The following is a 15621-nucleotide window of genomic DNA, read 5'->3' on the forward strand; positions in this document are numbered from 1 at the left end:
CTTGGATTTCGAAATGGCTTAGGATAGCGGTTTTCGACACCTACTGAGCCAGGCTCGAAAATATCCATATCGCATAAGTGTTCCGAGATTTATTTGACGTGGGCCGTAACCACTCAGTTGGGAACCACTGAATTTTGTTCCTCTGATCCATTGATGATCCAAAATCAATGTCTCCACTTCCTCACACTTCCGGTTCTAATTATCCGCATGTTCCGTTCGCATTTTTCGGGACCACTGGGGATTCATTGGTTCACTAAATTTGACAATCCACTACATTTTTGCCGTGCTAAAAATAATGTCACAGTCACCCACCTTCTGGTCATACGTGAATGTTTTTGTTGCATGATAATCAAGCTCATACACGCATATCATGATTACCAAGGAAACTACGGTTTCTGACAGTACTTTCTGGATCACTACCTTATGGATATTAGCTACATCTAACGAATCCGGTTCAAATTTCAGTGCTACTGTGACATCGATCAGATCGTACCATAAATCATTCAATCAAGAGATAAATTGAATCACAAGTGCAATCTTCGGTCAATTGGCACAATGTGAAACCTGTGTCAAATTCCGATCATCAATCAAATCAGCTCGTGGTAGTTATATTCATTGCTAGCATTTTTCGAAGCAGAAATGATTGGGAATTTATGCTATGCAGTTCTGAACCCCTGAAGATTAAAAAAAAACTTCTTGATTGTTTTGTGTTTCTGGTGAGTTAATAATTTTTTAATAGTATTATACGTTTCATTGCAAGAAAACAAGAACGGAAATGGTGCAAAATCGCTGATAGACCTCCGCTCGTTCGAGCAGGATTTTCGTTAGCTGATTTCGACCTGAATTTGTCAGCATCTTTTGAGCAAATATCCCGCATAGAAAAATACTATTCTTGGTATCGTGCATATCATACGATGTTTATTGGTAGAATGATAACTATATAACTAATCATCGTGATATGATAAAATTATTAGGGTTGAAAAAATACAATTATTCACGACTTTTCATGAATCATAAAACGTATGATAATGATGTATTGAATAATACATGAATCATTTTGAAAAATAATATTCCCAATAAAATTAAGAACAAAACTATGTTTTTGGCAGTTTTGTTTCCACTGTATTCAGGAATTAATAGTAGAAATAGAACGTCATCATCTTGGCTTGCATTGCTACCTTATTTAAACGCCCTAATCCGGAACTTTTAGACAAAAAAAAACATGCACACTAAATACTGGAACGCGTTTGATACTACGTACCTCACGCTGCTGTTACCATCGGAAAGCACTTGCAAACATACCTTCTTTATCCCTTAGGAGCCGGATTGTTTTGGTGCTGCTGTCGCAAAATCACTGGTGTCGAACACGTTTGTTATGTCCGGTTTCATCGCCGGGGTCATATTGACCCCTCCGGCTTCAACAAAGGCTTGACTTGAATTCACCATGCATCCTTGGAAATTGTATCTCCCAATTTCTCCTTTGACTTAAAATATCCGACTGATCAGCCACTTCGCACATCACTGGGTTCTAGACAACCGCGAGCACTTATCGGCTTTGGCCTAGTACACAGCACACCCGCGGAACTACATCGGAACATCGACAACCACCGTTCAAATCTCAAACACACAAGAAATTACAAAGAAAAAACTGAAAGTGAACAATTACTCACTGAATGGTAGACCAATTTGACAGAATCCGCCGAGAGACCGCAGGGGTGTACACATTTTTTGAAGTCGGTAAAACAGATTTCATGAAATATTTCCTCTTTATTTTTATGATTCACTGTATCGTCAATTTTATCATAAACTGATTATTTCATGTACGATTTCTCAAAATTTTTGTTCGAGAAAAAGGGCATTTTTGAATGGTAACGATACTTAACAACCCATTCGGTCTATCATTGAAACTTCGAATATGATTGCTGCAATCATTGATATGAATCTTGGTATCATCGATTTATAATCCTGTTTATGATAGCATGAATCATCTGAAAATGATATCCTGTATAATAGTCATATAATACCGTTTTATTCGGGATGTTTATGTTTTTCATTCAGTCTAACGAACCATTTTATAAATATGTAAAAATAATTTCAATTGAGGTGTTTTAGTGTCATTACCGAAAAGAAAAAAACATCTTGCATTCCATTTGAAATGGGCCCAAAACTTTTGTTAACTAACATAACATTTTCCAACCTTGAAATGATTTGGAAAATTTCCTGTTAATATATTTTGAGCATTCCAAGCACAGACAGATGAAAAAACTACTGAAAAATCGAAGCCTTTTCTATATCATGTGGTTGCGCCCTTTTCAAAACTAAATCGTTAAATGTTTAAAAATGTTCAGTAAGAAAATATTTTGACCAAACCAACAATAGGGAACTAATCAATCCGTGAAAAATGATGAAAATATGATGGTTGCCTGCTTGTATGGGAATCCCCCATTGTGGAATGGCCTTTCCTGCTACGTCAGGTTGCCAGTCAATGTGGGGAAAGGAAAGCAATCGCTTGCCCACGGCTGACACCATGAAACCTAACCTCCAGAGTGTTTGACAGTTCTCGGGTCATTTGACAGATCACACACATGATAAAGATAAAGACACCGTACGGTTAGCGGCGGTAAGCCTCGGAGTGTGGGTTCGATTCCAACTCCAGTCGGTGGAAACTTTTCGTCAAACGAAAAATTCATCACTGGGCCACTGGGTGTTCTATGTGTGTCCGTTGTCTAGTGTAAGTAATATGTTCAGTCTGTGCAGCCTCTGGCTGAAGACGGTGTGAATTGTCTTGTAAAAATATTTGGCTTTGGCCAAACGCCATGTGGCCGAATTCCGTTTGGCCGAATCATGATCAAACAATTCAGTAATAGTTTTTGACATTCTGACTGTCAATATGATCATCAGAAATATTTATATCTTATAATCATAGGCTATTCTTTATAGTTTTGTCATTTAGGGATTAGTTGGCGTTGAAACTGCATCTATTTTATCGAAGATTTTCCTTTCTTCTTATCATCACAGGCTGTTCTTTCGAGCTATACTGATGTGGAGAACATTGGCATGGTCACTTAAGTTCATCATTCATTATTCGGCCAAACGGCATTCGGCCAACTGGCATTCGGCCAAATGACCCTTTCGGATAAATGGCGTTCGGCCAAATGGCGTTCAGCCAAATGACATTCGGCCAAATGACCCGGAAGCATATCTTCTACTTTACCGACCTTGTTGCCGTCCTCTTTGTGCTCATTCTGTCAAAATGACCTGAGAATTGTCAACCATTTTGAGATTAGGTTTATTGGTGTGAAAAAAAAATACCGCACTGAGTCTGACAAGTTCATGCGGATGTCGGAGCATCGGAGTGTTGCTGGGAAATGGTTGTTTGGCAGAGGGTTTACGTTTGGTGCATGAATGCCAGGCGTAAGGTGATATGTGCGTTCATTACTCTGAAAATGATACGGCACAGTTCGCTGGCTGCATATAACTTGTAGGCCTTATATGGTAGATTGACACAGTGCTGTGGAAGTTGAAAGGATGGGAAATGGCTATTCCAACCTGTTTCTGGTTCTAGCGATCGTTATGAGCATATGAATATACTGGAGTTGCATATGTAGAGAAGAAGGAGAAAGTAGATAGGAAGATACAATGTAGGGCAAAAGAAAGAGCCTGGGATGAGTCCAGGACTTTCTGCATACAAATCAGAAACGAGCCCATCAAAATTATCCACCAGGAATTTCACAACTTTCGACAACTCTTTATTAAAGATAAAAAAGAAAACCGTTTTAACTATCATCAAAATTCGATTGACCGACGCGATATTAGCGAAAGAAAGGGAAAACAAGAAGTTTTTTTTACAGATTTAACCTATTGAAATATCTGCGCTGAAATTGTTCCATCATACCTACATATACAATTCTAGATTATTAGATTTGCATTGTTCCGTCGTGTTTTGGTGCATTGTTGCATTATTGGTGCATCGCTGCTTTGATGCATCGCTGCATTTTTGCATTGGTACAGTGTATCAAACAATTGTCCGTACAGCAAATTTTTGGTCAAAATTATTTTTCATTCAAATGCTTATAACTTTTTTATACGTCAATCAAAAACGCTGAAATTTTGACCAATCATAAACCTTATATTGCAGCTCCATTGGTAGAATTTTGAGCGAGATCGAATAAGTTTTCTGAAAGTTATAGAACTTTTAGTAAAACTTTTAGGGTTTCTGAACACATTTTTAAAACTTTCGTCTACCCCCGTTGGTTTTACCTTATCTAATCTGAACACTTTTTAATTTGACTCCCTCTAATCTGCACATCGTTCAAACTAAAAATTGTTCAAGCGTCATTCTGATCATGGAACGGGGTGAAACGGAACGCAGAATCAAAACAAAACAGCGAAAAGGGTAAAATGTTTCACACAGTATGACAGCTATACAATTCAATGCATTCTTTTATCGTTGCATTGTTGCATTATCACATTGATGCATCGTTGCGCTGGTGCATCGCTTAATTGTTGCATTGGTACATTGCTGCATTGTTGCATTGGTTCCATCACTGTATTAGTTGCAAAAGATTCGTATAGCAATGCATTGCTGTATCAATCCTGTAGATTGTAGAATGTTCTAGAACAGGGGTTCTCAAACTTTTTCAGCTTGCGACCCACTTTTGATTATTGCAGTATTTGGCGACACACCAGCATGTATTTCCATAACGTGTCATATTTTTGAAAATTTGGACTACTTTTTTCAATAAAAACATATGATTGCTTTCATAGGTTTTGATAAACTTACGTCACGTAGCACTTAATCTTACAATTTTAATTTTTTTCATTTTACATGCTCTCTTTTAGTGTTTTTTTTTAATGTCAAACTAGGTTATGGTACCCAAGTGATCAGTATCAGTAAATTCTATGTCTCAAAGATATGAGACAAGCTTGCATGTTTCTAATGAAAAAATTATAAGTCTTGCTCTATGCACAACTACAGAACACCACAGATTTCAGTTGTTGAAAATATAGTGGTTATTATTTATATGTATCTGCAGAACTTTAAAAAAATCCATTGAAAATATACGAAAATCGTGAAAATCTTTTAAAATACATCAAAAAGATCGGCAAGTGGGCAAACATCATGCAGAGATTTTAGAATAAAAGTTCTGCGAGATGGTCTGACGAGTTCTGATTTCTGTAAAAGTTCAGATTATCAAAATTCAACAGAATTATATCGAAGTTAAGCTGTACGAAAGTTCGATTAAAATAAACAGATAATTTGATGAAGTTTACCAAACGTTCGTTGTTGTCCTTTGTCTTTTTTTATTGATGTTATGGTATTTTTTTTTCTGATATTCTAACTACTGGACTTAGCTGTAAATCTAATTGAAAATGCTAACTGCAAGCAACAACTTGAACTTAGTTTTTCCTGAACACAAGGAAAGCTTTTTTTCAGAATCTCAAACCTTTTGATTGAAAACACAAAGCTTTAGAAAGAATTTCAGAATCCAGAGAGTAGTTTTTATATTCAATTTAATCCAAAACCTTAATTCTAGATTCTTCAAAAGAGTGTTTGTAAATTAGAAAATGGATGACAATAGCATTTGACATAAAATAATTAGGACAAGCATTACTATATCGCCAAAGTCTTCGCGACCCACCAAGAATCAGCCCGCGACTCACCAGTGGGTCGCGACCCATACTTTGAGAAACGCTGTTCTAGAAGTTTTATTCATTCCATGAATAAGAACTCTACACCAGTCGTTTATGAACCAAGATTGGTATCATCAGTAGGTCGGCTCTAGAGGCACGTTCTCCTCCAGTTGGGAAATTTGTGCCATCAAGATTGGTAACATAGTGTACCTTCTGATGTGACGTCAAAACATGCATTGATTGACGTCAAATGGATGAAAATAAGGCGTTGAAATGAAAAAAAAAACTTTTGCATAATTTCCTGCCGCACTCTCTGTATACCCATATTGCATAGTTTTAGAGTCCAAATCTCCATAAAACAGCCACCATCTTGAATTTTTATCCGCCATCTTGGATTTTGACAGCCATCTTGGAATTACTGCCCAGGTAACCACTAAGCACTGTTCTGAGCATTATAACGGCCATTGAACAGCTTTTCAGTGCTAAAAATCTCTATATAAGCATTCCTAAGGCTTATATACACTATAAACAGTAAGAACTAAAATGAGCCGTGTAAGCCCATATAAAGCCTACAAGCTGTAAATAAATTTGTCAGAGCTGTCACAGGGCTTGGAGTTATATCAGTCAAAATTGATTTCAAACAAAACAGACTCAAGTCGGCCATGATCAATACATTTCAACATGCATTTAACGGATCGGGATCATTCGAATGCTGCTTGGCATGTAGTTGTTTAACGATAATTGTATCTTTCAAGCAATTGTGGTGATTTCAAACACGATTCTCATAGTTTATTAGTTCTAAGACAAACTCCAGTCCATCTCCCTCCTCTTCTGCAACCTTTCAAGATCATTTTTTGCTTGTCCTGCATTCGTCACCACAAAGTTTACCACTGAATCATCACCCTCCCATATCATTTTTTAAGGGGCTATATATGTTAAAGTCGAGCACAAAATCGATTTTTTTATTCTTTAATCTTAAAGTATGGCTTCTTAAGAATGCTGTGTAAAATTTTCATGGAGATCCAAGCAGTACAAGCAAAGAGAAAGCGTTTTGCGCTTCGCTCCCTTACGGGCGCGTAGTGCAATCTTGAAACTTTAACCGCGATGATCTCGGAATTATTTTTTTTTCCAAAAACGTCGATGCGGTGACTACGATTGCGGAAACAGTTCTCAACAGATTTCAACCAAAATTTTTTTTGAGTGTTCGCTGTTCATGTGTCGTGTCCTTGAACGATCAACATTTTTCAAAAAAAAATCATATCAGTATTATGATTTTTGTCATACTTTTTTTGCATGAAACAAGTGATTTTTTTTGGAAAAAATCATCTCCGTTTGAAAATTAAAAACATTTTTTAATATTCTGATCGTTCAAGGACACCACAAGGTCCTCTAGTAACGGTTTTCTTTTGGGTTTGTGCTTTCAGTTGAGCCGTTAGACTGTAATCATTGTCACGGCAAACCTCTTTAAAGAAAACACGTTTGACAGAAAATGTTATAACTTTGGCAATAGGACAGATCGGTGAAGTACTAGATTTGTAGTAATGAGCTGAATTTTAGTATGGTGAGAAGGTCAATTCTCCGTTTCTGCAATGAAATGGTGCAAAAAGCGTGGGTATTATGATTCCTTGCCTAATTTGATGCTGTTTGAGCAAAACTTTGGGCAACAGTGTTTTTGTTTTCTTCATTTCTTGCAACATAAACAACATAGTTATCCAAAGTTTTTCTCAAACAGCATCAAATTAGGTAAAGAATCATAATACCCACGCTTTTTGCACCATTTCATTGCAGAAACGGAGAATTGACCTTCTCACCATACTAAAATTCAGCTCATTACTACAAATCTAGTACTACACCGAACGTGCCCCATTAGTACTATTTTTTCATGTTCCCAAGCTGATTTTACACATAAAATATTGTACTATGTATGACGTAAAACGAGAATTTGAAAATAAATATGGTTACATACTTTTACAAAAGTTCAAACTTTTCCTTATTTTCACGCACCTCAACATATATAACCCCTTAAGTACAACAGATACCCAAACTATATTTAGAAGTTAGAAAAAAAAAACAGGAGATAAATGAAATAATTTTTTCTTTGTTTTACTTTTGACAACTCTCGCTCCAGAGACTTGGTACGGAGTTTTTAAGTTGGCCGTATACCAGCCGAATAATTCGCCAAAAGTGGCTTTTGAGCAGCTCTATTAGAGGATATAGAACCAATTAGTTCTCACGGTGTGCCTAAAACCGTTATTAACAAATAAAAATGTCCACCCAAATGGCACTCGGCATTCGAAAGATATACTATTCTATTATCTCCTCTGAAAATTTGAAAATGTTTCATCGAGGGAAACTAAAATTTTTGTGATTTGAAGATTTTGAGCCATTTCTATAGAATTTTCTTATATGAGTAAATATGCGCGCACGGTGGTTTTTGTTCCTGGATTTCCGACCGCCATCTTGGATTTTTTGATCATCATTTTTGAGCTACGAAAAAAATTCGTCAACATTGAGCAAGATTACCCAAATTGGCGTGATTTGATATGTCGTATGATAGGGTTTTGTGGAGTTTCACAGTTAGCCACTTCCGCCGGTGATGGTCCGGATAACTTAAATGGCCATAACTCTGGAATGCCTGGACCGATCGGAACCATTTTCAATAGCAAACAGTGGGGCAATTCGAGCTAAAATAGTTAAAATGGCCAATGGAAAGTACCTTAAAGTGAGTGACCTTTTTTGTGTGATGTGGCCTTCTTTCGAAAGCTCGTTATTTTAAGTGAACATATAGCCTTTCAGTACACTTTGGTGTACGAGAAAGGCAGAAAATGCAAACATAGCGCACATTACAAAACACCTTTTGAATGTTCATAGAAAAATGTAGTAGGTATGAAAAAAAAATCGAATATACAGTGACTGGCACAAAAAAAGATCCACCATATAGTGGTTACAGTTTCTAATGAAAACTACATACAAAAAAGATAAAATATATCTTTCAATAAATGCACTACATCCATTTTACATTTTTTTTAGTAATCTGTGTTAAAAAATATTTGGTTTTTGAGGAATAAAGTCATTTCTGATATGTTTGGGAAAATTGCTTAAAAATTGGGTATGACAGAAAAAAGATCCACTTAGCAATTAATTCTGAAACTTCAAAATTTCGCCAAATTTTTACACGTTTTCCTTCTTGGTGTATGCTATTGTGATATTTACGACATATGAAATGTATTTATACATTAGTTTTATCATTTTTAGGGGTGAGTTTATTTTTCATGGTTATTATAATGGGTAAAATATTTCCTAAACTCCAAAAACTATCTGTAAGCAAGAATGAATGCTATTAATCTACAATCTAACAATAGTTCAGCTTGCAGACATACAAAGATGTACTTTTTTGGAATTTTTTTTTATTTATGTGTATTTTAACATAACGCTAATTGTACACTAAAACTTATTTGGACTTTTTTATGAGTTTTGGTCGAATAATGCAAAGAAATGCACATGTTGTGAAGATTTTCAAGGATTATTTGATAACTCGAAACACTTTCACGTTTGTGTTTCACAATGATCACCTCCATCTGCTTGTGCTAAAGCATGCTGGAGGTATATTCTATCATATACACTCTGATAATTTAAAAATTTCAGTGTATTGTTAGTGGTACATATGTACGGGTGTTCAATCATAATGTTATAATGTTAACTTTTAACATCAATTTCCACTGTCGCTTCAATACACACATTCTCAGAATCAAAAGTACAGAAAAAATAAAGCATCAGATCATCTAGCTGTCTTCTGCAATATTTTTCATTGGAATGCAAGGAAAATATGTGCCAAAGACACCAACATGATTTGACGTTAGCCTCTCTTGCAATCACTCATTTCATGTGTGCGTATAATTTAACACCAGTGTCGTTTTATTTTGAAAGTTAACATTATAAGTTAGCACCATGTGTACCGCTTGTAATACATTGAAATTTTTAATAATCAATGAGTATATGATAGAATATACCTCCAGCAAGCTTTAGCATAAGCAGATGGAGGTGATCATTGCGGTACACAAACGTGAGAGTGATTCGAGTTATCAAATAATCCTTGAAAATCTTCACAACATGTGCATTTCTTTGCATTATTCGACCAAAACTTATAAAAATTGCCCAAAATAGTACATCCCTGTATGTCTCCAAGCTGAATTATTGTTATATTGTAGATTAATAGCATTCATTCTTACTTACAGATAGTTTCTGTTGTTTGGAGAAATTTTTTCCCACTAACCATGAAAAATAAATTCGCCCCATATTACCCTAAAATTGATAAAACTCATGTAAAAATAAATTTCATATGTCGGAAACATCACAACAACATACACCAAGAAGTAAAACGTGTAAAAATTTGGCGAAATTTTGAAGTTTCAGAATTAATTGCTAAGTGGATCTTTTTTCTGTCATACCCAAGTTTTAAACAGTTTTCCCAACCTTATCAGAAATCACTTTATTCCTCAAAAACCAAATATTTTTCAACACAGATTACCAAAACAATGCACTAAGGGCCAGAATCGCAATCTAGCGGAACTAAATTAATTACTCCAAAACGAAGCATTTCCGATACATGGTGTCTTCGACAAAGTTGTTTGACATCAGCAGAGGCATCTATTGCTAAGAATGAAGTAGTTTGCAACTCGTCCGCATAGGTGGCGCCACCATCTAACTTCTTTGTTTTACGTCCTAAAGACTTGGCGTCTTCGGCAAAGTTGTTTATTTTGGCAAAATAAACAACTCTTTCTCAGACGTCAAAATTCTACAGCCTACTGTTTTCGAGTTATTTAAAAAATAAAAACCAATCAATGAAAAAACAGTTTTTTAGGCTAATTTTGACATTTTTACCAGAAACCATGTGAGTTTAATTTTTTTCCTAACGCATATGTGTCAAACCAAGCACATTGTACGGGAATATGTTGAATACTTTAACTAAAAATTGAAAATAAAAATACAAATTCCAAAAAAATAGTGTACATTTCAAGCCTTAATATCTCACAAAGCGCAAGAAATCGCAACTTCAAATTTTCAGCAAATACGAAGCAATACTAGGTGAACATACTGCCAAAAATTTGGAGAGGTATTTTTTTGGTGTTTTTGAGATAATAGCTTTTTAGTAACAGTATAAATATAAGTAGTTCCAGCATGTAACTTTTTACTGTTACACATTAGAGAGTTTATGTCTTCGAAAAAGTTGTTCATTTTGACTGAATAAACAACTCTTTCTTAGACGTCAAAATTCCACGGCCTACTGTTTTCGAATTATTGCATATAAACTAGAAGATATTGATGAAAAATGACTATAAAACACATTTTGATGCAATAGTAGGAACTATTTTTATTGTTTTTACTTTTACGATACATAGTACGTCAAGCAAATGTCAGTTTACTATTGTCAGCAAGGGTCAAGATATCTCTTAATTTTTTGCATGTCATTTTTAAAAGTTTTAAGCTTAACCTATTTTGTCAATCATTTTAAATTCTAGAGCGTGAAATATCTTGTCGAAAGCTCGTGGATCTGTTCCTGGATGGAAAGGACGTTGATGGAAGATTCTGAAACTCCAGCTCTACGAAACTGACATGTTAATAACCTACTATGTATCGTAAAAGTAAAAACAATAAAAATAGTTCATACTATTGCATCAAAATGTGTTTTATAATCATTTTTTATCAATATAATCTAGTTTATATGCAATAATTCGAAAACAGTAGGCCGTGGAATTTTGACGTCTAAGAAAGAGTTGTTTATTTAATCAAAATGAACAACTTTTTCGAAGACATAAACTCTCTAATGTGTAACAGTAAAAAGTTACATGCTGGAACTACTTATATTTATACTGTTACTAAAAAGCTATTATCTCAAAAACACCAAAAAATACCTCTCCAAATTTTTGGCAGTATGTTCACCTAGTATTGCTTCGTATTTGCTGAAAATTTGAAGTTGCGATTTTTTGCGCTTTGCGAGATATTAAGGCATGAAATTCACACTGTTTTTTCGAATTTGTATTTTTATTTTTAATTTTTAATGATAATATTCAACATATTCCCGTACAATGTGTTTGGTTTGACACATATGCATTAGGAAAAAAAATTAAACTCACATGGTTTCTGGTAAAAATGTCAAAATTAGCCTAAAAAACTGTTTTTTCATTGATTGGTTTTTATTTTTTAAATAACTCGAAAACAGTAGGCTGTGGAATATTGACGTCTTTGGCAAAGTTTTATTTATTCTTAATCACTTAACCTTATTTACAGCTCTTTTGTCCACTAGGGTACTACGTGAGCGATTCCAATTGGACGCAGCACTTCCACTTTGCACAGCGCCTAAATGTATTCTATTCTTTTCTACTTTATTGAACTGGTAGCCGTTGTGCTTCTTTCACTCTTCTACCCTGTCCATGGTAGAATGATGAGCACGATGATGCTGATGTGTGGCTGCTGTTCCTTTTCCAGTTCGATTGGGGGTCCATTATGAGTTGCGGTTCGCCGATATCCAAATTCCGGGTCCATCAGAGCTATATGCTCCGAAGAGGGTCAGGTGCCAGCTGCTCTCGGGGGGAAGAGCAACTGACGAAAAATTGCAAGTGCCGGGGCTGGGTTCGAACCCATGACCATCCGCTTATGAAGCGAACGTGTGGACCACTGCGCCACGGGCCCCGACTATTTGGCAAAGTTATTTATTTTTCCAAAATAAACAACTTTGCCGAAGACGCCAAGTCTCTAGGACGTAAAACATAGAAGTTGGATGATGGCGCCACCTATGCGGACGAGTTGCAAACTACTTCATTCTTAGCAATAGATGCCTCTGCTGATGTCAAACAACTTTGTCGAAGACTCCATGTTTCGGAAATGCTTCGTTTTGGAGTAAATAATTTAGTTCCGCTGGATTGCGATTCTGGCCCTTAGTGCAATGTAAAATGGATGTTATGCATTCATTGAAAGATATATTTTATCACTTTTGCATGCAGTTTTCATTAGAAACTGTAACCACTAGATGGTGGATCTTTTTTTGTGCCGGTCACTTTATACATTCTAACAATGCAATAAGGTCGAGATCACTCCAATCAAATGTTTCCTCTGCACGGTCAAAATGTCAATTAATATTAATAAAATAATGGGTTTCTCAGAATGGCATATATTCGTTAATTTTGTCACTCCTTATACTGCTCAAAACCTAAAAGTATCCGAAAAGAGTCGCGTGACCTTAGTTCGCTCTTCGCAGCACGCTGCGAAAAGTATAGTCAGTCATTAAAACATTCCGGTGAAAAAGCAGCAGTTCAGAAATTCATCAAGAGCACATAACGCGGTGCCCCGGCTCAAGTGTATTCCCGTTCTTCTCGCTCCCTTTGAATTGTTTCATCTGATTTGCTGACCGACGACCACTCCGGTATCTGCATCACTCAACATTGCCACAAGGTCGAAGCACTTATCATCAGACGGACGATATATTACTTTTTTTTTCTAGAGTGGAGTTATAGGTAACGATAGCAACAGAAAGTAGAAAGGACGTGCAAACGATGTGCACTACGCATGGGCCTGGCCTACTGTCAAACTCACATCTCACCCCCACCTCCGCTATGCACAAACAAATCACAGCTTGCTGCCTGGCCCTGATAGTGAAAGTAGTGTGTGCGACCTTGGATAAAGGAATTCGTCTAATCCTAGTCTGCCTTGGCCATTGATCAGCACACTGTTCGATTGTGGTGGCCTACTTCGAGGATATGAAGAAGAGTTTGTCTCATTTCGATTGAGCGCGCGGGTGGCGTATTTTTAGAATGCGCACTGCTTTGCCCACCACAGTCACAGAGTCGGTGGTTGTACAGATGAGAATGTGCGAAACTTACCTTACATCCGACGTAAATGCCCATCCGGACAACGGCACGTACGGCCGCATTCATGCCCTGAGAATCTCCGCCGCTGGTGAAGACGGCAATTCCCTTGCCTTTATGCGCACCATGTTGGATGAACCGTTGAACTGAAGGTAATGGTGCCATACTGTGTTGCTGTAAAGTTGAACAAAACAATCACTTTTTACTTTCTTTCAGCAAGACACATCAACACACTACAACTGCTTAGAACACTATCTTCTTCGTTTTTGCCAGCGTCGCAATCACAATCAACTTTCTTTATACACTACTTGAACCAAACAGGCCCCTCTTCTCTCACTCTAGAAACAGGCAAAGAAATGCACAACTATTTTCTCCCTTTCACGGTCAACGATGCTGTAACAGAAAATTCACTGTCACACTACGGTCGTCGATGATAATCGAACCTCGACTGACCTAACACTCCAATTAAGATCGTTAAACTGCACTACCACTTAGAATACTAACATTTGGGACCTCGGTTGATCAGGCTGATGTTCACTTTTGTCCAGTGAAAATCTCGCGACAGACTGCGAAACGACTCGAACGACAGTCTGGAGTTAAATTATACGATCCGTCGAAGACTCCCTTTTGCTCGCCCCCGAAAGGTTACACAGAATGACATCTCAAGGTGACTTTCGGGAAAGCTTCGAGCGCTATTCAGCCCAGCGGGCTCGATGGCGACCATTTTGTTTCGATTGGCGTTTATTGATTTAATTATGGTGAAATAAGGCACATTTCTAGATGAAACTTACACTGCAAGGTTAAATTCATTACCAAATAATTTTGCATCTTCGTAATTGTTACACTTCAGATAACTTTCCAACAAAATCAAGCAAATTTCATTTGAGATTGACACTTACCAATTCAGACTCATTCGAAACTGTTCGAATTCGCAGGGCATTCAGTGAGTCGTAGCTTGCACTGCCCGAAACTCTTATGACGCGAGCTTTCATGACATTTTCCATCTGCGAAAGCTCACCCGCGAGGAATTTCCCTCTCTATACAGCGAGAAAATTCTAAGTATAAACAACGCTCTCGAGCGTCCCACTTTGTATTATCGATCAAACCATCCCTATAATTACCGGTACCTACAATTTCAAATGAATGAAATTTATCACTGCGAATGACGAAACATTGCTTCGCTGTGTTGCAGTGAATGAAATCACCACCCCTCGCAAAGGAAGCCGGCTGGGCTGATTAGTCACGCTTGATGGTGAAAGCACCGATACACGTGCGTTTTTGGCTGCGAGACCGGCATCTTTCGAGCGAGTTTTGAGCGGGAGCATAATGTTCGTGAGAGGGGCAATACATATAGGTAGTTGCGTCCGCAACAACGCGGAGAATAGTGCAGGTCGCCATCACCAAGACGATCTATTGCGGCGGCGTGCAACTAATCACGTGCGGCAAGCAGCTGTTCGGGATGGCCTTTCTTCAGGGTTTCCTTCGCGGCGCGCCAAGAGCAGTAACTAGGTGCGTATGGTGGCGGTTAGAGATGTGCGCGCGCAAAAAACCAGTGTGTACCTACCTGCTTCTTCTAAAATGAGACGGTTTTGCTGATGACCGAATATGCATTGAATTGCTTTCGTGGAGGGGCGTTGGCATATTATTCGGGTCAGGTCCATTTATGATGTATGTTCGTATTGGGAGGAAGGAATTATGCCAATGAATCCATTCATGACGAAATCATATGGCTATCGATATCTTTTTAGATTCTCACAATAGAAAAATTAGCCACAGAAGCCCAATATCGTGACTGTTCGTGTGACTAACATTTAGTTTGCCACGCCCTTATGGCATCAGTTGCGGTACTATAATTGTCAAATAAATATTAGGGGAATTCACTTAACAGCGTAAACTGTTTATTATCCTGTTTAAACGACGCGATCACCGAGGCAAACTTTGATTATTTCATTCGTAATTTCAAGAAACATTTCAAATAGCGTAGCATAGCATAGCATAATACTTGCACAAATCTTGGATGGAGTTGCAAAGCTGAATATAACCATTGACTTTGATGATGTCGCTACTATCAACAATGTTATAGACCCACTCAGCTCCACACACCTGGCCAAGTCCTTGCAAGCAT

General features: G+C 37.2%; 1 protein-coding gene across 6 annotated transcripts in view; it reads right to left on the minus strand.

Annotated features, from left to right (window-relative positions):
* Positions 1-14150, minus strand: part of LOC109423326 (ATP-dependent 6-phosphofructokinase) — a 32348-nt gene extending 18198 nt beyond the window's left edge. For 3 of the 6 annotated variants that reach the window (XM_062843859.1, XM_062843854.1, XM_062843858.1), the window contains exons 1-2: positions 14001-14150; positions 13512-13670 (exon numbers count right to left, since the gene is read on the minus strand). In XM_062843859.1, the coding sequence (XP_062699843.1) occupies positions 13512-13661 (150 nt within the window). In that variant the 5' untranslated portion in view covers positions 13662-13670; positions 14001-14150. The other 3 variants (XM_062843856.1, XM_062843857.1, XM_062843855.1) reach the window with 3 other exon arrangements.
* Between the last annotated feature and the right edge of the window lie 1471 nt (positions 14151-15621).

The sequence above is a fragment of the Aedes albopictus genome, unplaced genomic scaffold (genome assembly GCF_035046485.1).
Source record: "Aedes albopictus strain Foshan unplaced genomic scaffold, AalbF5 HiC_scaffold_59, whole genome shotgun sequence".
NCBI lineage: Eukaryota > Metazoa > Arthropoda > Insecta > Diptera > Culicidae > Aedes > Aedes albopictus.